The 23956-nt window shown below is 35.1% G+C and overlaps 1 protein-coding gene across 1 annotated transcript in view; it reads right to left on the reverse strand.

The window, feature by feature from the left end:
- Window positions 1-23956, reverse strand: part of LOC128983454 (uncharacterized) — a 122786-nt gene that overhangs the window by 6073 nt on the left and 92757 nt on the right. Inside the window, exons 20-23 of the mRNA XM_054402751.1 lie at window positions 9096-9284; window positions 8401-8550; window positions 5217-5448; window positions 3435-3611 (exon numbers count right to left, since the gene is read on the reverse strand). Coding sequence (XP_054258726.1) covers window positions 3435-3611; window positions 5217-5448; window positions 8401-8550; window positions 9096-9284 — 748 coding nt within the window. The remainder of the gene's footprint in view (window positions 1-3434; window positions 3612-5216; window positions 5449-8400; window positions 8551-9095; window positions 9285-23956) is intronic.

The raw sequence follows: 23956 nt of genomic DNA on the forward strand, positions 1-23956 counted from the left end.
CTAAGGCGTGTAATTTTTCTCCTCAGAAAACTCAAACATCAAATCACGCAGAAGTACCTTATGACAATATACTTTTCATTATTCCATAGTCATATAAATTATGGAATCTTACTCTGGGGCCACTCATCAGGGTGTATCCGTATACTGAAGCTACAAAAACAAGCAATAAGAATTGTAACTGGAAGTAAACGATCGCAGCCATGTAAACCCATCTTTAAGCAACTTAACATATTGACAGTATACAACCAATATATATTCAGTTGCCTGCTTCATATAAAATCCAACTTGCATCTGCATGAGAACAGAGGGGAACAGCATGATCACAACATTAGGGGAGCACACAAACTGAACACAACTAGATGTAGGCTGGCTATGACAAGAGATAGTTTCCCGCAGGTTGCTGTTAAGATGTTTAATGCCCTGCCAAAATGTTTAGTAAACATGGAAGATAAGGTTTTCACCAAGAACTTAAAGGAACTTCTCCTAGCAAATCCATTTTACTCAATTGAAGGATTTTTTGAAACCTCGCAACAACACTGTCGCTAGCATAAGCATCCACCGCCGCTGCGCAGTCAGTATATTTTAAATATATGTTTATTTAATTGTAAAATTGTAAATAGTAGTTTTTAATTATTTTGACGCTATATATCCGGCCCAGGCTGGTCAACGATGAAGAGGAGGTATTTCAGTTATTGATGGAACTAATGGACAAATTACCTTATAATCTCAAGTACAATTGGGCTCAGCATGTGAGATCATTATCTTTAAGTAAGCCAGACCTAAAAGATCTTTCTAGTTGGTTAGAAAATCAGTGCTCACTCATGAGTATTTATTTCCGTCCCAAATCTGACACTTTAACTTGTAAGAAGTATGATACAATGTTAGTATTAACAAACTCTACAACTGGGAGATAAAAAAGTTGTATATTTTGCAACGAAAACCACGAAAGTGCTCAGTGTAAAACTTTCAGGAAAGCCAGTGTTGCAGAGAGATGGAAGATGGTTGCAGAAAGTAAGTTGTGTTTCTACTGTTTTTGCCAAGACCCAATAAAGTTCTGTAAAATAAAGAAAGCTTGTGGTATTAATAACTGTAAACTATTCCACAGTCGCTTACTACACACAGATACTACACCTGAAAAACCTTTGTACACCAAAAAAGAACCTGTCTATTCTTCCTCTCATGAAAATAAAGACTCTGACTATTCTATTGTCAAAACAAAAGAAATAACCGGTAAACACACAGAAGAAAATACAACAAATAAAGTTCTGCTTCAGGTATGTCCTGTTACTCTTTATGGGCCTAAGGGCCAAATTGATACCTTTGCACTTTTAAATGAAGGTTCAACAATATCACTCATTGACTCTACCACAGCCGACAAGTTAGGAGTCGAGGGAGATATAGAGCCCCTTACTACCTGTTGGTCAAACTCAACATGTAACTTTGAATCTACCTCTTGTAAAGTTAGCCTAAAAATAAAAGGACTTTACGAGGATGAAGTATTCACCCTTGATAACGTTCGTACACAGTCACCACTAGATTTACCACTTAAAAAATTTAATACAGTAAAACTTAGACAGACTTATTTTCATCTAAATTCTATTGACCAGCCCCTTCCTTCGGTACATTCCAAACCCTCTGTCTTGATCGGACAAGACAATGCAGCTCTTATTTTAACAAGAAAAGTGATAGAAGGACCTAAAAATTCTCCTATCCTGTCATGGAGTTATCTAGGTTGGACTATATGCATGGAAAGTGTGCCAACTTTTATGGTCGAATAGATGGATATTTTAGTTTGACAACATTTAACAATGACAAACTACATAATATAGTAAAAGAATGTTTTGCACAAGGTTTCTCGTCATGACGAACATTTTAAGTATATGATGGTTTATGGGGGTGTGACCATAAAGAAAACTATGGAGAAACCACTCTTGACCAATCCGAAGTCAGTTTATTTGAAACAAAACGAGCAATTGATGTACCGGTACTAGAACACTCAACAAAAAGGGTTGAAGATCATTACAAAACCGGATTGTTACGGAAATTAGATTATTTCAAGTACCCTCCAAGTCGCGACAATGCCTTGAAGAGTTAAAAACCGACTGAAAATGAGAAAGGACAAGAATCTAAATACTCGTTAAATTAATTCCATTTAAATAGGGAATAAATGTGATATTTTTTATGAGACATTTTAGTGTAAATCCAATAAGGCAAATGGAAATTCGCTTAGTCTGCAGGTTTGTTGCAGTGGGGTATTTTAAATTTAGTTTGGCATTACAAATAAATATAATATTGTAATTAATGCTAATAAATTACATGTACTTCATGTCAAACACATTACTTAAGTTACCTACTAGCTGAAGCTGACCAATTATTTTTATACTGGTAGTTAAAATAAAAATACTTTTGACTAAAGGAATATAAAATGTATAACATATGAAAACTAATTTAATGCTACATTTATGATCAAACATTACACCGCACTGTGTTGGACCAACTTAAACGCAACTGGTCAATATTATAAAGTGAGCTTCTGCGCGCGGTGATACCGCTAGGTGTATAATGGCTGGCGGGATTCCTGACGCGGGGTTGACGCTGACATCGACTCCCGCCTACTAACGCGTCTACCCGCGTCGTGAATCCCGCTCGTGTAGATACGCCAATTTAACGCAATAGTACCTGTCGAGCGTGTGGCTTTACGCTCGTGTAGAATAGGCCTAAGAAAATTTGTAATAAAGCACATACAAACATAGAGACAGAAAACTAGGCTATGGTTATGTTGCAAAATCTGTCTTTATTCAAGGAACAAATACCACAAAAGCCATAGAGGTTGTTTAGGGACACTCTGTATAAACGATGGTTAGTGGTGATCGATTTTGATTGGACACTCCAATCATCATCACGATCACACCCAATTGGCAAATGACAAGAACCTTGATGGTGTCTTAACTTATATCCTATTGGCTACTGGTTCCGTGCAAGAAGTTTCTATACAACTGGATTCAAAATTTACATGTTCATTAATCAGCCTAATTATTTTGATTTTTACATTTTTCCTCATAAATATACAATTCTTCCCAAGCATTCATCCCATTTTCTTTCTTATAATAATTCTTTAAAATACGTAGATTTTCCTCCATTTTCGCAAATGAGAGGCCATTTGGTGACAAATGTTGTGCAAAATTTGATCTTTCTGGTTTGTTGTTTCTTTCTCCATGCAGATATGTGCATCAGAAATGAAGGACAATCTATGTATTTTTAGTCCAAAAGCTCTAGAGTCAAAAACTTTTATTTGGATATTACCATTGACTAGTTTAGTCAAAGATATTACATAAAATGTGTAGGTTATATTAATAGTTTTAAATTTTAACGGTGGACAAAATAAGTCATCAATAAAAATATTAAAAAACGCAGACTATTTGAGATGAATTTACCATTTACAGGACAGACAAAAGGACCCCCTGAGTCTCCTTGGCATGAATCTGCACCTCCCTGTAGATCTCCAGCACAGAACATGCCCTCAGTGAGAGCTGAGCCGTAGACGTATGGAGCACGGCACTCGTCATCAGCGATCATAGGGGCGGTAGTCCACTTGAGGCGACGTGAGAAACCTATACAGTACATTCAAAATATCATTAAAAACGTGGAAAAGACATTTTCTGTTGTAGGTTTAATGACAAATATAAATTATGTGAAAAAATATAGTTTTACTGTTTATGACTGAACACTAAAAAGGAGAAGTTTTCAAACATACCAAAATTCAATTTTTCATAATAGACAATTACAGTAGTAATCGGAGAAATATAGGATATGACCTTTAAAAATTTTCAATGAAACGTTTTATGGTTTAATTTTTAGTGTTGAGTGTGCAGAGTTACATACTAAAAGTTGTTAAAATTTGGTCTACGGGAAAACCCCTAAAATCAATATTAAAAATGGCGGCTTTTCCCAACTTTAAATAACTTAAATAAAAATACCACAATTAATTGGAATTTGGTATGTTGAATTTTGGTATGTTTGTGTTCCCATGCTCGGATTTTGTCGGATTTTTGTTTATATATTGTCCATATGTATGATTCCCAAACATGGCTTAAATTTTCTTAAAGCAATTTTTCCCACCTCAAAGTGTATTTTACCCGGACTAGATGTAGTGGTGCAGCGCGCGTCAAGGCTAGCGTTCCAAGTTTAATACTAATAACAAGTATGTACCATAATATATCTTCAAAGCAAGATACATGATATACTGATGTGATGATTATTATTGTTTAAAATTTAATGCAGATTCTTTTAAGAGCCACAAAATATGTATGTTCTTATCACCTGAGTTTGTATTTGCAAAAATTTAAAGGTTTTACTAAAAAAAACCTTGAAGAAAGTTTTGAAATTTGGCATTATTTCAATTTTAAGCTGTCTCATTTAAACAAAACAATATTTAAATGGTATAAAAGTTGTTATTATGTTAAAGTAGACTTAATGACGCTTAGTTGTCAAAACTATTGATGTTTTACTAAAAGCTTACATAAATCCAATATGGCAGAAGGTTTTTTCCAAAATGGTGGCTTTCCGCCACTTTAATTTTTCTCGATTTTTAGTATGATATTATGGACACCTTTGTTGACAACATCCCATTTATTTTATTTCTATTACATTAAGTTTGATGTTATGCTAAAAATAATTTGACTCTAGATTGACTAGCCTAATCGTTAAAAGTGTCCAGTTTGTTTTTATTCAGTGTTGAAAGTGGGAAACATAGTTTTTTTTCTCTGGACCACATTTTCAGACACATTGAATTATTCTGTAACAGCATTTTAATGATGCATCTGACAATGATCTTAGATACAGATACTTGGATAGTGAATTTGTCTTAAACAGTAGTAGTTTAGTAATAGAGGTATTTTTAACAACTCTGATTTCAAACAACGGACCAAGTTTTACTTCTTAAAATTTTCAAGAGTTTCTTAATTCATTTAGAACATGAACAAATTTCTTTCGCCTCTTGATACATCAACATCAAAATGGAAAATAAAATTTTTCCTAGGTCTTACAAGGTCTTTCCATGCCGCCTACTGTAATAGCTTCTCCCCTACAGGGAAAGTTCACTAAAACGTTATTTCTATTCATTCAATCCTATATAATTAATAATATTCAGCATAGTTTCCCAATGCCTAACTTGAGTTTATATTTGAGAGTGTAGAAGGACTGTGTTGTTAGTTTACCTGCTCCAGGTGTTCCGTTAGAACCCCAGCCAGAGATGGTGCAGTTTGTTCCTGGAATGTAGGCACTGGGGGGAGGTGGTAGACATACTGCTCTCACATAACTGCTAAAACGTATACCTGTGCCTTTCAGCTTCACTAGTGCTATGTCATTGTTCAACTTATAGCCCTTGTCATAATCTTCGTGAATATATGTAGATTCTATATCATATTCCTGTTCAGTTCCCTCAGGCACCTATCAAAAGCAATTTTGTCATGAATACATGGGTTTTTTGCTTTAAGATAAAAGTAATAAAGACGATATAATCAAATTTGAATTTTATTTTTGAGACACTAAAACCTTAACTATAAGATTATGAAATTGAAAGCAGAGCCAACAGGTCCCTCCAAACATTTATTTGTTGGATATCTGCCAGCTTTTTGACTTGACGGAAAACACATTAAGGTTTAAGAACTTATAACAAACAAAAAAATTTTTCATACCGCAGCAAAAATAGCCATTTATAATACATGCGTTGCAGGTCTAAAGGAGAATTTTTAATCCCTAGGGACTAGGGAGTAAAAAGTGTTTTTAGCCCTTAGGGAGTAAAAATCATCTGTTTTAAACTCAGTTTCAAATTTCAATTGAAACAATCACATATTTTGAAATTATGTATCAATTGTTTAATCGATTGAAGTTAATTGTTTCCTTAATGTAAATACTTCGGCATATCTATGGTATATAATGTACACTAACACAATCGTAAAAGACGAAACGATTGAATCTCTTACTAAACAGCAGCTTGTTTCCATAAGCAAATTAAATTGAAAACAAGTTAGAAGTAGTTTTGAGAGGTTATCTTTAAATGAAAACTATTTTAGTTTTGTAACATAGTTTATTCAAATAATGGTGCAATATGATGAAAAATATAGTTCATCACACGTGAAAAGTGTCTTTTCAACCTCATTTTCTTTTCTTTTCATTTTCCGACCTAGGCCTCGCCTCGATCGTAAAACTTGAGCTTGGGCCGAAAAGAGTCATTTTAGGCCCTAGTGATGAAATATACTATTACAGTATTCTATACTCTAATATGAGCAATGTTTGCTTGTATGTATGTATGTTTGCTTCCTTGCACAAAGATCTCGAAAATGGCTCCGACGATTTTCTTCAAATGTTGTAAATAGTTTATTCCTGGCCTAAAAACGAGTTTACTCCAGTTAGACCTGGATCTAATTACGTAATCAAAAATCTAATTACGTAGAAAAATTAAACTGAAAGTCACATTTTTTTAACATTAGTCTTATGGGTTGCTAAGTAAACATCTTGGCTGAATTAAATAACAAGGAAAAAAGCAAACAAAAAACTTGTAAGTTGTCTGTCCACAGTAAACTAGAAAATTAAAAATACAGTACAAAAGGAAAAACATCAGTTGTTACTATTGAGCAAAGATTATACTGAAGATTACTCGATAAATTGTAGTCAAGGGTAGAAGTGTGGAGTGTGGGATCTGTTTATTATGATTAGATTACGGTATCTGCAATCCTTAAATGCTATGGGAAGGGAGGGAAACAGGTCCGCGACGTAGGAAGTGGTGAAGGAAGTAATAAAGGCGAGCAGTCCGGAGTGTGGGACCTGTTTATGACGATTACATTAAGGTATCTGCAATCCTAAAATGCTATGGAAAGAGAGGAAAACAGGTCCGAGACGTAGGAAGTGGTGAAGGAAGTAGTTAAGGTAAGCAGTCCGGAGTGTGGGAACTGTTTATGACGATTAGATTAAGGTACAGTATCCGCAATCCAAAAATGCTATGGAAAGGAAGGAAGACAGGTCAGAGATGTTGGAAGTGGTGAAGGAAGTAGTCAAGGTGAGCTATCCGGAGTGTGGGAACCGTTTATGAAGATTATATTAAGGTATCTGCAATCCTAAAATGCTATGGGATGGGAGGGAAACAGGTCCGCGACTTAGGAAGGGGTGAATGAAGTAGAAAAGGCAATGTGGAGTGTGGGAACTGGAAACAGTTTGTAGCAGTTAGAATAATGTATCTGCAATACTGAAATGCTATGAGAAGGGATGGAAACATGTCCACGACACAGGAAATGGTAAAAGAATTAGTAAAGGCTAGCAGTGCGGAGTGTGGGGAATGGATTCATGTATCTGCAATACTAAGACTGCTTTCAGAGTAAACTAATGATTTTGTCCGAGCAAAGCTCGGTCCCCAGGTACTTACCCTTAAATTATGATTGAACGATTCTCACATGAAATCTTTCAAATTTGTATTGAATATGTATAATATAAAATACATCATATTACCTGTTTTGAAAGCAAGAAAAAATCTTTTAGCTAGTGACAAACATTTTCTAGGGCGATTTCTTCCTGTGTGTCATAACGAGTTTCAAACATAAGCATTTCTTACAGTAGAGTAGGATCCTAGATTTCTAGATGTACACAAATTTAAACACCATATCCACAGAATCCTTTTCACAGAACGTGTGATTTTCACTTGACGGAAGCTTAAATTTTCCATCACATCGTTATTGAACAAATTTATGCCACCTACCTACTAGTCTAATCATCATATGAGTTTGAAACGGCCTTAACTAACATACAAACCTTGGAACATTACATTCTTCTGTCATTGTCTAAACAGAAACCTACCCTAAAAACTGCAAAAATGTGCCCAACATCAATGCATCACATATAGCCTTTGTCTAAATTAACACAAAATTACTAAGACAATAATAGGTTTTACATACCTCCGTCAAATAGTCCAACGATTAATATTGCTCATCAGCTTACCGTACATGTTTCGTTGTAAAGACAAAATTTTCAAAGCTTTCAACATTTTCGGTCCGAACCACCAACCCCACTAGGAACATTTTGCACAACAATAAAGGATCCAGCAATAAAGTAAACAAGACTGGTGTTTACAAGATCAGTTGCCCAGATTGCCCATGCAAATAAATACGCTGGACGGGTCAGGCAATTGAAACCTGCTACAGAGAACACAGGTCAACTCCAAGAATTATCAAACAAAAATCAGTCATCGCCCTACACCTGGTCGACTCAAAGCATTCATCAAACATGTAAGCTGATGAGCAATATTAATCGTTGGACTATTTGACAGAGGTATGTAAAACCTATTATTATCTTAACAATATAGTCCAGGGGTCAGAAACATGAATTTTGACAAAATTACTAATGACTGACCTCTGTGTCAAAGTCACCGACTCGTACAAAGTATGCAGACTTAGCGTAGTCCTGGAGGCAGTGAGCGGAGGTGAGTATGTGGAGGGGGGAGATAACCACAGCTCCGCACCAGTGAATAGACTTGATCGATCCCCTCACTCGCAAACTGGCCTGTCAGTGAAACACATCACTACACTGGACTAAGGGAGTTGTGTGGAGGTTAACCTGTTATATTTTAATTACCTTAAGTTTATTTGAGTTGACTTATTTTTTTGTTTTGAATAATTTTTTAAAATTTATTAAGGTAATATTCCAAACTATCTATTTAACATCTTGTAATTGTAGTCCAGAGAAGAAATATCATCTGGGCCAAGAATCAATACCACGGAACTGAACTAATAACTGAAGGCAAGCACTACCATTCAACCTCAACTACCCAGAGGGTATAGCATAACCCATAAGTTAACTAGGAAAATACAATCTGCCTCAAAATGTTACAATAATTAAGATTAATGCAAAATTTATGTTTTCAGAAAAAAAATATGAATCAGAAAATATTCCCAAGATAATATAAAATCTAAAAATTGAATAATGATAAGAATTATACTGACTTTGGTTGTACCTAAGTATTTTAAACAACAGACATACTGCAGTAGTTAGAGTCATTTCCAAGTTAAAACTGAGGGATTCAATTATTTTCACTCATGATATATTACCTGCCAGGGGATAGTGCCTTTTTTTATATCTTGACCTTTTACTACTTTTGGTGTTAAGTCTGTGTTTAAGTACTTCAATTCTTCATCAATCTTTCCACAGTCCTTTGGAAGTATGCCATCCACTGATAGTTTCTGTGGAGAGTCTACATCTATCTGAAGATTCTTTGCTTCATGTGAATTTCTTTTGTCCTGAACAAAATAATAATCACTGTTTAACACGTTTTTCCTATCCTAATCACTTTAAAGGTTTTGAAAGAGTACCAAATCAGTTCAATATAATACATTTAATAATTATACTTAACTAGCTGCTGTGCCCACACTTTGCAACGGGAAGTGGGAAGATGTAATCCAAACACTTGATAAGTAGACTTTTCCTAAAGTTGAAAATAAAGAATAGGGTGTAACTGCAAAATTGAAATAACTCCAGTTGGAGTATCCATAGAATATTTAAAATATATTTGAAAATGAAGATGCAATAACTATGGGTTTATGACTCAGAAAAAAAAATAGTAGCTAGGTTTCCAAATACCCATTCGGAATAATTTTTGTATTAATCAATGGTTTGTTTACTTTAGAAAACCATTCATCAATATTACATAGGATTAATTTGTTTACCACTACAGTATTGTACTTATTGTGTTAAATCTGTTGAAATATTAATTTATTCAACAAATAAACTTAAACTTCTATATTGAAATTCGCCATGTAGTGCAGGCTTAGTATAAGTTAACACCGAATATTTGACTATTGATATAACAAGACATTCCATTGCCATGTTAAAGTTTGCCAGTTGGACGTAGGTGAAATGATTTACTGACAAAAGTGTGCTGATGTAAATTACTGATTTTTATACACTTATCAACAAAGTCCAACGGACAACTTTTTGTAAGCCCCTCAAAAATCTTTTATGTCACATATCAATATCTCAATAACTGAAACTAAGAGATAACATATAATTATAGACCTTTACCCTAGCATACTCTATGAAAGAATAATTCAACTACAGCAGACTCTCACTAATTTGGCATGTTCAGAACTTTGGTTGTGCCGGATTACTAAACGTCTTCTAAAAACAGCCATTATCGTGATACTAGCAAAATACCCCCGCCGCAGCAAACCTGCAGACTAAGCGAATTTCAACTTGTCTGATTACATTTTTACTAAAATATTTCCATAAATATGACGTATTTATTCCCAATTTAAATAACATTAGATTTAACAAGTGCTTGGGTTTGCTGCTACGGGGAAGGTAAAAAGTGTGTTTTGACCATATGTCAATAGTATAGGATGAAATAAATAAATTTGCCAAATTTTATCAATATATATCCATAAACAAGTAAACTACAACAGTTTTCATTTTCTCCATAAGAATAACATGGGAATTTTAAATTACACTTTTTTTTATTTTCTCCGTGACCGTTAGGCATACAACAGCGCTTCAATATACTAAATTATTTCTTTTTTTAAGCTCTACAAAATGGTTGAGAAAGAAATTACAAAATTTTTTGTTTTTAGGGTGAAAAATGGGAAAACCCCATTTTTACCCCATAAAACCCCCCATAAACCCCTGTTCCCATGGTCCGATTATGCTGGTTCGCGAACTCGTTCAAATAAACGTAGGTTTACACGTTTGTACCAAATTTCATCAAAATCGGATCATTTTTGCTTGAGTTATCGCGCTAACGGACACATATATAAATATATATATATATATATGAATTTGAACGGATGGTGTTTTTGGTCTCTGGGGACCTCAAAACGAAAAAGTAAATCGGTCCCGGGTCTAGGTCCTACCATGAGACCTACGGTAATAGCTTATTCCCTATATGGGAAATTCGCTGAAACACTCTAATTTTAGAGGGTGGAAAGAAAATCGTTCGCTGGCTAGCCATAACTCCATGTTTTATTGTGTTTTCCTCTGTAATTTTATTTAGCTCAATCAGGTTACCAATTATAATATTATTCTAGCATCTATAGGGGGTTGAAAGTGTTTTTGATTGTTGTTGGGGGCATCTTGGAGATGACAAAACCCGATGTTGTCGCCCTCCCAGCAGGTGCAGAACTGTGGGGGGAGGGGGGGAAGTAGCGATGAGGCGCGTTTTAGAACATCGCTCATATTTCACGAACTAGACACGATAGAAACATGCTTTAAACGGCATTGTATTACAAACTTCATCTGCTTGGAAAAAAAGACAAGAAAAATCCCGTAGCTCTATTATTAATTGAGTTATTAACATTTTATTTTAAAATATGCATTACAAACTCAAAATAACATTAAACTCCCATTAAAAACCCTTTAAACCAATAATAGTACAGTTCGTCATTGTGCATTGTATATTTAACACACTAAAATCACTTTATATGGTTATTATATCAAAACAATTACAAGGTTATGCTAGGTTTCCGATGAAGCGGCACGGTGACGCGGATAACACCGCTGCACGGCGGAAATCAACGTGTAGTAGAAACTGTAAAACTTGGGTATGCACTGAAAGTGTAACACATTTTGACTTTTGATTGTTGTGGGGGCATCTTGGAGATGACAAATAGCGACATTGTATCCCTCCCAACAGGTGCATAACCCTGGGGAAGAGGGGGAAGATGCACTGAGTCGCGTTCTAGAACATACGATAGAAATATGCTCTAAACGGAATTGTATTACAAACTTCATCTACTTTTAAAAAAGTACAAGGAAAAATCCCGTATCTATATAATTGATTGAGTTATTAAAAATGTTATTTTAAAATATCTATTTTAAACTCAAAATACCGTTAATCAACCTATAAAACACACTTAAAACAATGAACAAACAATGAAACAACAACAAACAAATGAACAACAAATGAAACAATGCCCCTGGATTGCCAAATAATATTATAAAAGGTTTAAATACCTGCTATTAAGCAATCCAATTTTGTTGTTGACACAACTAGTTTCGGTGTCTGTGTGACACCATCATCAGGCTGCACAAGGACAGTTTTCTTTCTTCATACGAAGAGCGTCATATTTACACGAAGATAATAAATAAACATTTAAACACGACACAAACACGAATACGAGACATTTATGGTAACTGATCAGTTATGAAAACAGACGACGCTAACCCGACGGAGTTTGAGTCCAGACTGTAACGTCTGGACTTCAACGTCTGGACACTTCATACAGTACTGTCGTATGAAGAAAGAAAACTGTCCTTGTGCAGCCTGATGATGGTGTCACACAGACACCGAAACTAGTTGTGTCAACAACAAAATTGGATTGCTTAATAGCAGGTATTTAAACCTTTTATAATTTAAGTTTCATGATTTTAAATCAAACAATTCCTTATTATATTTTTCCGTTTCAAACAAAACCTAGCCCAAGTAATATTTTCCGCTATTCAGCCGCTCTTTGCGATAAAGAAGGTATGCGGCCTTTGCCCTTAACGCTGATATCCTTCCAAACGACACAGTCCACTGTCATCCGCCGCTGAATTATCACCATACTTACTTTACTTTCCGTGTCCGGAAATTAGACTTCGCTTCTCCAAAAATTAGCTACCGATATGGCTTTGTCATTCGCTTGTAAAAGATCATCTAATGTGCAAGACTGGTCCAGGCGTGGAGAGATTAGCAGATGGCCAGGATCCTGAACAGCACCACACGGACACAAGATTTTTTCTTCGTCTGGTAAGAGACCCCATTTCTGCATGTTTGACTTGAGATCCCTATGATAGGATAGAGTTTGTGTACTGGGGTTGGTTTCAAACACCCAGTTACAATCCGAGCCATGTCATTGACTGCAATGTCAACCTTTTTTGCTTTTGGCGATGCATTCCAAACTGGCCATTATCACCATATTTTCTATTGTCTATCTGCATCATCTTTTCTGAGTCACCGTACGTTCCGCGTTCAACCGCCCATCGACACCCTCCTCCTCTACCCCGTCACTCACACTACGCTTGATCTGTCGTCTGGTGTTAATTATAATAATTATAATACGAAAATCATTAAAACACACTGGCACAATAATTGTGCCAGTGTGTTTTTATGATTTTCGTATTCCGTGGTGTCTCATGAGTGTTATTTTTTGTCAAAACAAAGTAAACTGATCGGGTTGTTCGCCCCGAAAAGAAAGATTTGATGGCGTTAGCTGGTGTGGCAATGGAACAACGAAGTTAAGTGAATTTATTACACGCCTTTGAAATAATTTTTTTTTAATAGGCCAAGTCCCGTTAACATATTAATCAAAATATTCAGTGTTAAAGTGTTAAAAAATTGCATGAAATGAAATGAAATGAAATGAATGAAATGAAATGAAATGAAATGAAAAAATATCTTTATTCATATGGTATACAGTCGCATACATTGAATGGCGTCACTAGGCTTAAAACTAAATAAAACTAATCTACAATTCATCGAAACCATAAAGTGTTTTATCAGTTAAGAAATGTTTAAGTTTTTTTTTAAATTTGGAAATATTATCAATATTCCTCACCTCAGCTGGGAGTTTGTCCAAAAACCTTTTCCCTGCACAGGTGGTTTTTTTGTTAAAGAGCTCCAAGTTATGGACACTGACAGCAATTTCGTTTCTGTTCCGGGTAAAATAATTATGACAATCACCAAGTTTAGGGACCAAATTAGCATTAGAAAGTTTTTTTGTGTGTAAAATTGTATGAAAAACATAAATACTATACACAGTCATTATTCCCAATTTTGAAAAATATTGACGAGCGGAAGTATCCCATTCTAAATTTAACATAATTCTGATTGCACTTTTTTGACGAGTAAGAATTCTATCCAGGTTTTGCTTAGAGGTACAGCCATAAATACTTATGCCAAAAGATATTGATGAATCGATAAAAGCAAAATAAAGAATCTTTAAGGTTTCTATTGAGCAAAATTTTGACATTCTATTAATAGCATGGATACCAGAAGTAATTTTGTTGACTACCTGGTCAACATGCTTATTCCATGTAAGATTTTTGTCTACAATTAATCCTAAAAACCTTGTTGTTGTGATTTCTTCCAATTTATTATTTTGAAATTGAATTACAGGCTGTACAATTTGTTTTCTTTTTCCTGTTGTAAAAACCATAAAATTACTTTTGCTTAAATTTAACAAGAGCTGATGAGAATTTAAAAAAGTATTTAGCATATTTAAAGTATCAGAACAATGATTTTCTACATTTGATAAAGATGAATTGCTGATTTTAAAAGTAACATCATCAGCATACAGGCAGATATTACTACTGTGTAAACTAGTTGAAAATGGAATTGACAGATCCCTAATATAAATGAGAAATAAGATCGGTCCCAAAATAGACCCTTGGGGTACCCCATGGTGAATCTCTGTAAGAGGAGAAGATCTTGAGATTAACCTGTTATTTGTCAAATTTTTAATTTCAACGTATTGATATCTGTTAGAAATATATGATCTAAACCATTCAAACGAAATGCCATCAATGCCCAAACTTCTGATTTTATCTAAAAGAATTGTATGTGACACACTGTCAAAAGCCTTACTTAAGTCTAAAAATATGCCAACTGTTGTTTCACCTTTGTCAAGAGAGTTTATTACTGATTCTATAAAATCTATTGCTGCAGTTGTAACTGATCTTCCTGATCTGAAGCCATGCTGATTATTATCATGTAAAGAATACGTTTCCAGATAATTCGTCAGTTGTATGTATACTGCTTTCTCATATATTTTTGAAATGGTAGGTAATAGCGAAAGAGGACGGTAATTGGTTATTTTTTTAGAATCGTTGTTTTTATAAAGAGGAATAACTTTAGCAATTTTTAATTTAGAAGGAAATAATCCACTAACAAAAGATGAGTTAATTAAATGCACAAGAGGTTTCACTAACTGATAGCAAGCATGCTTTAATATTGTCATGGGTATCTCATCAAAACCAGTTGAAAGTTTGTTATCAAAGGAACTGATAATTTTTAAAACTTCACTATCTGTGACTGGTTTTAACCTAAATTTAGTTTGGGAGACTTGTTGAATTGGCTTGTTGACATGTGTGTTGCTATTTTGTGCAAGGTGAGGAAGTATTGATGAGGTTACATAGGTGCTAAAAAAATCATTAAATATTAAGCTAATATCTTCAGGATCAGTAAACAATGTATGATTAAAATCTATTTCAATATTACTAAATGCTGGTTTCTTGTTGGAGACCTCATTATTAAGGATTTTCCAGGTAGTTTTACATACATTACTAGATTGCTTAACCTTAGTCTCAAAATGTTTCTTTTTAGTAGCAATGACTTTTTTTCTAAAATCCTTATTCAGACTTTTGGCTTTATCAAATAAAATTTTATTTTTTGTGTTACGTGCCATTTTACTCATGTTTACAATTTTAGATTTTTCATTCTTCAAATCATCTGTTATCCAAATATTATTTGATTGTTTGCATCGTTTTTTAAACTTAGGAAAACATGTATTAAAATAAAACATAAAAATTCTATGAAAAGTGTCGAATTTCTCCATAACATTTGCGTTGTAAACATCTATCCAGTTTTCATGATCTAATAATTTAGTAAACATGTGTAAATTTTTTTCACTAAAGTCTCTTACTTCTTTTACAGTTATTTTATTTGGAGTCAAAACATTTTGGTTTGTGAACTTATTATTTAGGCAACTAATCTGCAACAATAATCCATCGTGATCAGATATCTGGGTATTCACTCCAGTAACATTTATCTTATAATCTAAAACATTTGTCAATACATTATCTAGAGCTGATTCTGACATATATGTAACACGAGTAGGAAAGTTTACAAGATATCTCATGCTATATACCTGTAGTACGTCATTAAGCATTTTCCTGTAAGTAGTGTCCAATACATTAATATTTATGTCTCCAACAATTACAATATTTTTAAAATGTTTCAACAATAAATTTAATAAAGAGTCAAGCTTCTCTAAAAAGAGATTAATTTTTACAGAAGGGGATCGATATATTGCTACTAGTAAAAGCTTTAAACTATTATGCTTGTACTCTGTAATACAACACTCAAATTCTTTTTCACATATTATGTTGGTATTTTCCAAAATATTTATTTTTCTATGTTTTACATTTCCATTGATTTTACCAAGGATCAAGACACCACCACCACCAGATCTACTTCTTGCAAAAGATGAGTGAATACAATAGTTATTTAAATTAAATCTCGAAAGTTCTAAATTTGTCATTTTATGCTCATTAATTAATATTAAATCGGGATTTAATTCTTCAACTGTTATCTGTAAAGAATCTATTCTAGATGGCAGGTGTTGTATATTTAAATGAAATATATCCAATTTAAAACTTTTGTTGGTTAAATTTAAGTGATTTCTTTTGGCATCTTTAATAAGTTTTTTGAAGGCGGGTTGTCTGTTACAGTTGGTGGTGTACAAGATATAACATTGCTTACTTTATCCTTAGCTTCTAGATTACAATTGATATTAATATTTCGGGTTTGAGGAGGGAGTTGAAGTGTACATAGGGCAGAGAGGCTATGCATTACGCCGGCACCAGATACCGCACTGACACTAGCACACCCACTGACAGCCAACCCCCCATCACTTGACACAGTTGAAGGTGAAATTCTCAAACTGGACTGGGAGGTATCATCTTCCTCTTGTAGTTGGCTGTAGACATTAACATCTTTGTGAACTGCTGTTGTAGTTCTGGTTGCATCAGTGTGTTGTTGGATTTTATGGATACCAGTACTAGAAGTTATGACAGCGATAGCTTCTCTGAGACTTGTGATAAACGCAGCATGCGAAAGGCCATTTCTAATGTTGGTGTTGGTTCTTTCATCTGAAGTTATGATGATAACTGATGCATTAGTTGACCTTTGAAATTTCACTATATTTTTTGCAAAGTGTGCAAGCGTGACATGATCTCTGGAGCATCCCATAGGAGAACAAATTAGGGTTTTCAAATTTTGTTTATTAAATTCTTCTATTAGTTGATCAAAAGCATTGTTGTAAAATATGTACTTGTTATGTCTTGGTTTTTGGTAGTACCTTGATTTAGTGACCAAGCCAAAAACTGATGGCCCATTGTTAACTTTCTGCTGTGTTAAATTAGAGTTACAGTAGTCCGAATCACATGGTTTACCAAAACACTCTTTAAAAGCTACAGCTACTCCTGCACTCATGTTTTTTTCATGAGTGAAATCAGCTGAAATACAATGAGCGAAAGCAACATCTACATTACATTTTTGTTCTTGAATAACAACTTTCATGTCAGCCTCAATTACAGTAATTCCAGGGTTGTCTTGATTTGTAGCTGTAACTGTTACTGTTTGATTTTGTAGGAGTGCTGTGGCTGTACCAGAGTTCAGGCCATGTGTACTCGTGAGAACAGTAGGCCTAGCATTTTTTCGGTTGCTGTACCACTTTTTTAAACAGTCAATTATAATATGTGCTAATTTATGTTAGAGAGGATAAATTTATATTCTTGTCATATAGTACATGCTCCAATCTTTAGGCTATCAAGTGTCTATGTAACTTAGGCCTATATGACTTCTTCTTCTTCTAAGAATGAATGTATTATTCTTGCTATGTCCGGAGTCGGTTGTGAGGTTATGTAATGTCCTCGTTACTTCATGTGTGTGCTGTTGTGTAGTAACTATAATAGACAATAAAATGTTCCATATCCACATCATTGCGCGTCATTTAATAACCCTAACAGTGGTTATGGGCCCAGAGGCCGTTTGTGGATATGGATATTAATAACTGGAACATTGTGATATCAGTTTGTTCACGGGTTCGCGAGTAACGATTGATCCTAACCTACACATAGGTTGTGCCGTGTGAGACTTTTGTTCATAGTTTTGAAGACAGTACCGACAAAAAATGAGTGCTTCTTCAGGTCTACCTATTGTTGAAAAACTACAGGGGAGGGAAAACTTCTCAACTTGGAAATTTGCTATGAAGGCCTATCTCGTACATGATGACCTTTGGGATGTCATAGAGGAAACCCCACCGGACCCCATCAGTGATAACTGGAAGAAAAAAGACAAGAAAGCCCATTCAAGAATAGTTTTATTTGTGGATAAGATTAATTATTCTCACATCAGAGACACTAGAACGGCTGCAGAAGCTTGGAACGCCCTGGAAAAGGCCTTTGAGGATTCTGGCTTAACAAGGAAAGTTGGCCTACTAAAAACCTTAGTCACAACCACACTTGAAAAATGTAAGTCTATTGATGATTATTGTGATAGAATCATAACAACAGCTTTTAAGTTAAATGAAATGAAATTTAATGTTAGTGAGGAGTGGATTGGTACCTTACTACTCGCAGGTTTGCCTGATCACTACAAACCGATGATCATGGCATTAGAAAATTCGGGAACACCTATCACTGGTGATTCCATCAAAGTAAAGCTCCTTCAGGATGTGAAATCCGAGGACTGGACCGGTGAATCTGCTCTTTATGCCAATAAACAGTTTAGGTCTAATAAGTCGACACCGCTAAAATGTTTTAGGTGCAATAAGCCTAACCATCTAGCTAAGAATTGCCCTCAATCAAATGGTAGTAACAATAAATCTAATAGGCCTAACCAAAACAGTAGGTTTAGACCTAATGAATCTAGATTCTCAGATAGGCCCAATAAAAGTAGGCCTAATGAGTACAAACATGAAAATAGCCATGATACAAGTAAGAAAAATGCTTTTCTGGCTGTAGACAGTCATCGGCGTACCCATAATGAAGGTTTATGGTACTTGGATTCATGTGCGTCCACGCACATTACAAACGATGTAAATAAGCTTAGCAATCTAAAACCAAATAGCTGTACAATAGTTTCAGCAGATGGTTCAGATCTAGTTGCAGTTAGTTCTGGCACTGTAGATCTTGAGCTATATAATGGTAGTGAAGTTGTAGACGTAGAAGCCAATGATGTTTTTCACATACCAAGTTCGGCAGTTAACCTACTATCAGTGAGTAAGATAGTTAAGAAGGGACACACTGTAACCTTTGACAAAAGTGGGGGTTATGTTCATAATAATGAGACAGGTAATTTAGTTGCAACAGCTCATCTAAAAAATGGAATTTATTGTATGAATACAACAGAAATAAAAAACTGTTTTTATTCTGAGAATAAAGGTATTTTATGGCATCGTAGATTAGGCCATCTGAACCGGAAAGGTATGTTAAAGCTGTCTAAAATATCCACAGGCTTAGACGACAATATTGTAGTGGAAGATCCATGCGAGCTTTGCATAATGGGAAAACAGACACGTTTACCTTTCAAACGGAGCAAAATGTACTCTGAAAATATTCTAGACCTTGTACATACAGATCTCTGTGGACCTATGGAAACTGCATCTGTCGGCGGACGAAGATACTTCTTGACATTCATTGATGACTTCTCAAGACTCATGTATGTGTATTTTCTCAAAGAAAAATCTGAGGTGACAAAAATCTTCAAAAGTTTCAAAGCCATGGTCGAGAAACAAACGGGAGCGAAAATAAAGAAAATCAGATCGGATAATGGTGGCGAATACGTCAATGAAGAAATGAAGAACTATCTTTCTTCTGAAGGAATTGTTCACCAACTTACGACTCCCTACTCCCCTCAACAAAATGGAGTCGCGGAGCGAGCCAATAGAACATTAGTTGAAAAAGCTCGAACAATGTTGTTTGATGCAAACTTGCCTAAAATATATTGGGCTGAGGCTATTTCTTCAGCTGTGTACTTAACAAACCGCTCGCCTTCAGCAATCCTTGGAGATAGAACACCTTATGAAATATGGCATGGGAGAAAACCCAGTCTAGCTCACCTGAGAGTATTTGGATGCAAAGCCATGGTACAGATACCAAAAACGCAAAGAAAGAAATGGGACCCAAAGTCACAAAAATTTATTTTTGTAGGCTACTGTGCATCAACAAAGGGATATCGACTTCTCGACCCTAAGACGAACAAGATTACAATCTCTAGGGATGTAATATTTTTGGAAAACCAAAAAGAAGAGGATCCTGAGACCAGTCAAAAGTTAAATAAGCAAGTTCAGGAGAACAACGTAAACCTTTCAGCACAAATCGAGTCAAGTGAAGATGGATCTGAAGAGAACGAACATCATGCAGAAGATAATCTCCCAAATGAAGATGAAGCTACTGATGATGAAGATTTTCTTGGTTTTGAAAATGAAGACGTACCAAGTGAAGCACCACGACGATCTGCTAGACAGAAGAAACCGAAAACTTGGCCTGATCATGTAATATACTACAGTGAAAAAAATGATGATACAGAAATCACCATAGAAGAAGCCCTAAGTGGTGAAAGATCAAAACAGTGGCAACAAAGTATTGACAAAGAAATACACTCCTTGATAAAAAACAAAACCTTTGAAGAAACTAGCCTACCTATAGGTGTAAAACCATTGAAAACTAAATGGGTACTAAAAATTAAGCCCGCATGTGAAAACCAAGAAGAAACTCTCAAGGCGAGACTGGTAATCAAAGGATGTAGCCAGATAAAAGGGATAAATTACGAAGAAACGTTCTCACCTGTGGTGAAATATTCATCCATACGATACCTCATATCCTTGGCAGCCAAAGAAGATTTGGAGATAGATCACATGGATGTGACAACAGCGTACTTGTACGGAGATCTTCATGAAGACGTCTATGTCATACCACCCAAAGAGATCGCTACTTCAAAGGATGGAAACGTTTGGAAATTGAAGAAAGCCGTCTACGGATTGAAGCAAGCTGGAAGAAATTGGAACAGAAAAATAGACGAAGTGCTATCTGGATTGAACTTTACGAGATCTCAAGCTGATCCGTGTGTTTACTATTCAAGACAAGGAAATAACCTACAAGTTATTGCTCTATATGTCGATGACATGCTGTTCTTCTCGAACAACAAGAAATCCATGGAAAAGACGAAGAGTACTCTCAAGACTCACTTTGATATGAAAGACCTTGGACCTGTCAACCATTGTCTCGGCATGACCATCACTCGAAACAGAGAAGCTGGAAAAATTTGGATCTCTCAAGAAGACTACACCAAGAAAGTGCTACAGAGATTCGGTATGAGCGAAGCGAAGCCAGTAACTACTCCACTTGATCCAGGCTTGGACTTCACGACAGTAAGTGACGAAGAGACGGACATGGTGAGTGTTCCATACCAAGAAGCTATCGGTAGTTTACTGTATTTGTCACAAATAACAAGACCAGACATTTCTTTTGCTACTAACTTATTAAGTAGATTCAATAACTCTTACAGTAAGGTACACTGGTTAGCAGTTAAACGAATTTTTAGGTACTTAAAAGGGTCTGTTAATTTTAAATTGGAATTTTCAAGGGAAGAGAACAAAAATGTAATAGCCTATTGTGATGCAGATTGGGGAAACAAAATAAATGAAAGATATTCTGTTACAGGTTGTTTGTTAAAATGTTCTGGTAGTTTAATATCTTGGTTCAGCAAAAAACAGAGAACAGTAGCATTGTCCACTTGTGAGGCAGAGTATATGGCATTGTCATTTACAGTTCAAGAATTGTTATGGTTAAGACAGTTAATCTCAGAGATTGATCCAAAAAATGCTCTGAACCCATTTGATGTATATTGTGACAACAAAGGTGCTATTCAGTTGACAAAAAATTTTGTAACTAATGCTAGATCAAAGCACATAGATATTAGGTATCACTTTTTGAGACAACATGTTGAATCAGGGGTTGTTTGTATTAAGTATCTACCTTCTGAAGAAATGTTAGCAGATGTTCTGACCAAGCCCCTAACAAAAGTTAAACATGAGAGTTGTGTACAACATTTTGGAATTGTTAGGCATAGTTAGTTTAGGGCCTAACATATTCTTTTCTGAAATGCATAAACCTAGCAAAAATGAAACATGTTTAGGGGCCTAGTAAATTTTTCTGTGTGTTTTACATATTTTGCTGAATATAAATTTAAGGGGTGGTGTTAGAGAGGATAAATTTATATTCTTGTCATATAGTACATGCTCCAATCTTTAGGCTATCAAGTGTCTATGTAACTTAGGCCTATATGACTTCTTCTTCTTCTAAGAATGAATGTATTATTCTTGCTATGTCCGGAGTCGGTTGTGAGGTTATGTAATGTCCTCGTTACTTCATGTGTGTGCTGTTGTGTAGTAACTATAATAGACAATAAAATGTTCCATATCCACATCATTGCGCGTCATTTAATAACCCTAACAATTTAGTTTTGCCTTTGTTATTGAGGTGCAGTCCATGGGATGTGTAGTGATATCTTTTGAGTTCACTTAAATTGATTAGATGCACATTGTCACTTCTAGCTGTTAATTCATGGAGATAGTTGTTTACCGTCTCTATATTTAAATTTTCAAAGTGATTCATGGGTTTGTCATGTCTTGTTGGTACAGTACATAAGAATACTGGTCTGGATTTGCTAATTTGGGTAAGTTTGTGTTCTAGATGTACATATATATCAGATAGGTTTCCATTCAGACTGTCATTGGTGCCTCCAAGTATGACTAAAGGGTGATTCTTGTTGTTATCTATGGATGCTGAGTCCACAACCTGCAGTAGAGTGGTATTGGCTCGTACATAGCCAAACGTGTTTATTTTGCCCAAGCTGTAGGTTTCAATCTTGTTGGCTACATTTCTACCTTGACTGTCCGAGCAGAATGTTAGATTAATATCAGGACATGTAGTTGTAGTTCCTTGGCTAGTTCTTCTTGTTCTTCTTTTAGGCCTAGTGTTATCAATCTGAAGTGCTGTAGGCTTTGTCATGGAGTCTTCCGGTGTCATGAGTTCTCTATCGGGTCTATTTGCCTTGGTAATATCCTGGTTACTCTGTTTGTCAAGAACAGAAAACTTATTTGTTGTTACTATTTCAGGTTCTTTTGTCAATGCCTTTTTAGTTTTAATATGATTTCTTTTAGCTCTAGGTTGTATTTGGGTCCAGGATTGTGAATTAGGTGTAGCTGAAGTTTTCTCTGTATTACACAACCTTTTATTTTCCTTGACTTTACCTCCTTTTTTAATCAACAAATTGTAAAACAATCCGTTGTTTAATGCTGTGGAATCATGCAGAAGATATGCAAGTATTGAGCGTTTTAAAATCACGTCTTCATTGGTGAGTTTACAATTCTGGAGATACTGCACATTTAATGACCCAGTAGTGATAATGTCATCTACCAAAGACTCTACGACCCAGCAGGAGATCACACCACAGTCATAGCTGTTCGACTGTTGTGGTCCATTCAATGACAGAAATTCAGCCATACACGTTTTTTCACCAAAATAATCTGAGAGCTTTTGAGCAACCTTCTTTGCAGCAGACAAATTGGCATTGTTCAAGGAGTCAAAATAATAGAATTTATTGTTCTTCCTGTCAAATGACAATACACTCCAGTGGGAACCGCTAATTCCACTGCTAAGATCTTCAGAGTCATTTATTAATGTTAAAATAATATGTTTGTTTTTAATTTCCAATGGATCTAGAAATTGGTGAACATCCATTGAGTTTTTCACTGCATGGACAATTAGTGGGTTTATAATAACACACGATGTCTTAGTTAATAACTTGTTATTTAACATATCAAGATATGGTTGGATAGTTATATCAGTTAACCAATTTGTGCCTAATAATTCAGTGGCAATCATTGACTTACTCATTGTGTTTGATTTAGTCTGTGTCCCAGTGGATGTTGTGGGTTTGGTTTCTTTGTCTGTTTGCATTTGCTTAATATTACCTTCCAGCCCAGTAATTAAATTGTCTTTGATTTTAATCTGATTATTTAATTGAGAAATCCTAGTCTCAAGATCATCGATTTCCTTCCTATATTTAGAGCACAATTCCTCAGACTCCTCCTCAGCTAACCTCAGGGATTTTTCCATCTTACTTTTCTCAAACATGAGTTGATAGTTAATCTCA

This window comes from Macrosteles quadrilineatus, unplaced genomic scaffold (genome assembly GCF_028750875.1).
Source record: "Macrosteles quadrilineatus isolate MER2022 unplaced genomic scaffold, UCM_ALF_1.0 Scaffold_1__1_contigs__length_201487025, whole genome shotgun sequence".
NCBI classification, from domain to species: domain Eukaryota; kingdom Metazoa; phylum Arthropoda; class Insecta; order Hemiptera; family Cicadellidae; genus Macrosteles; species Macrosteles quadrilineatus.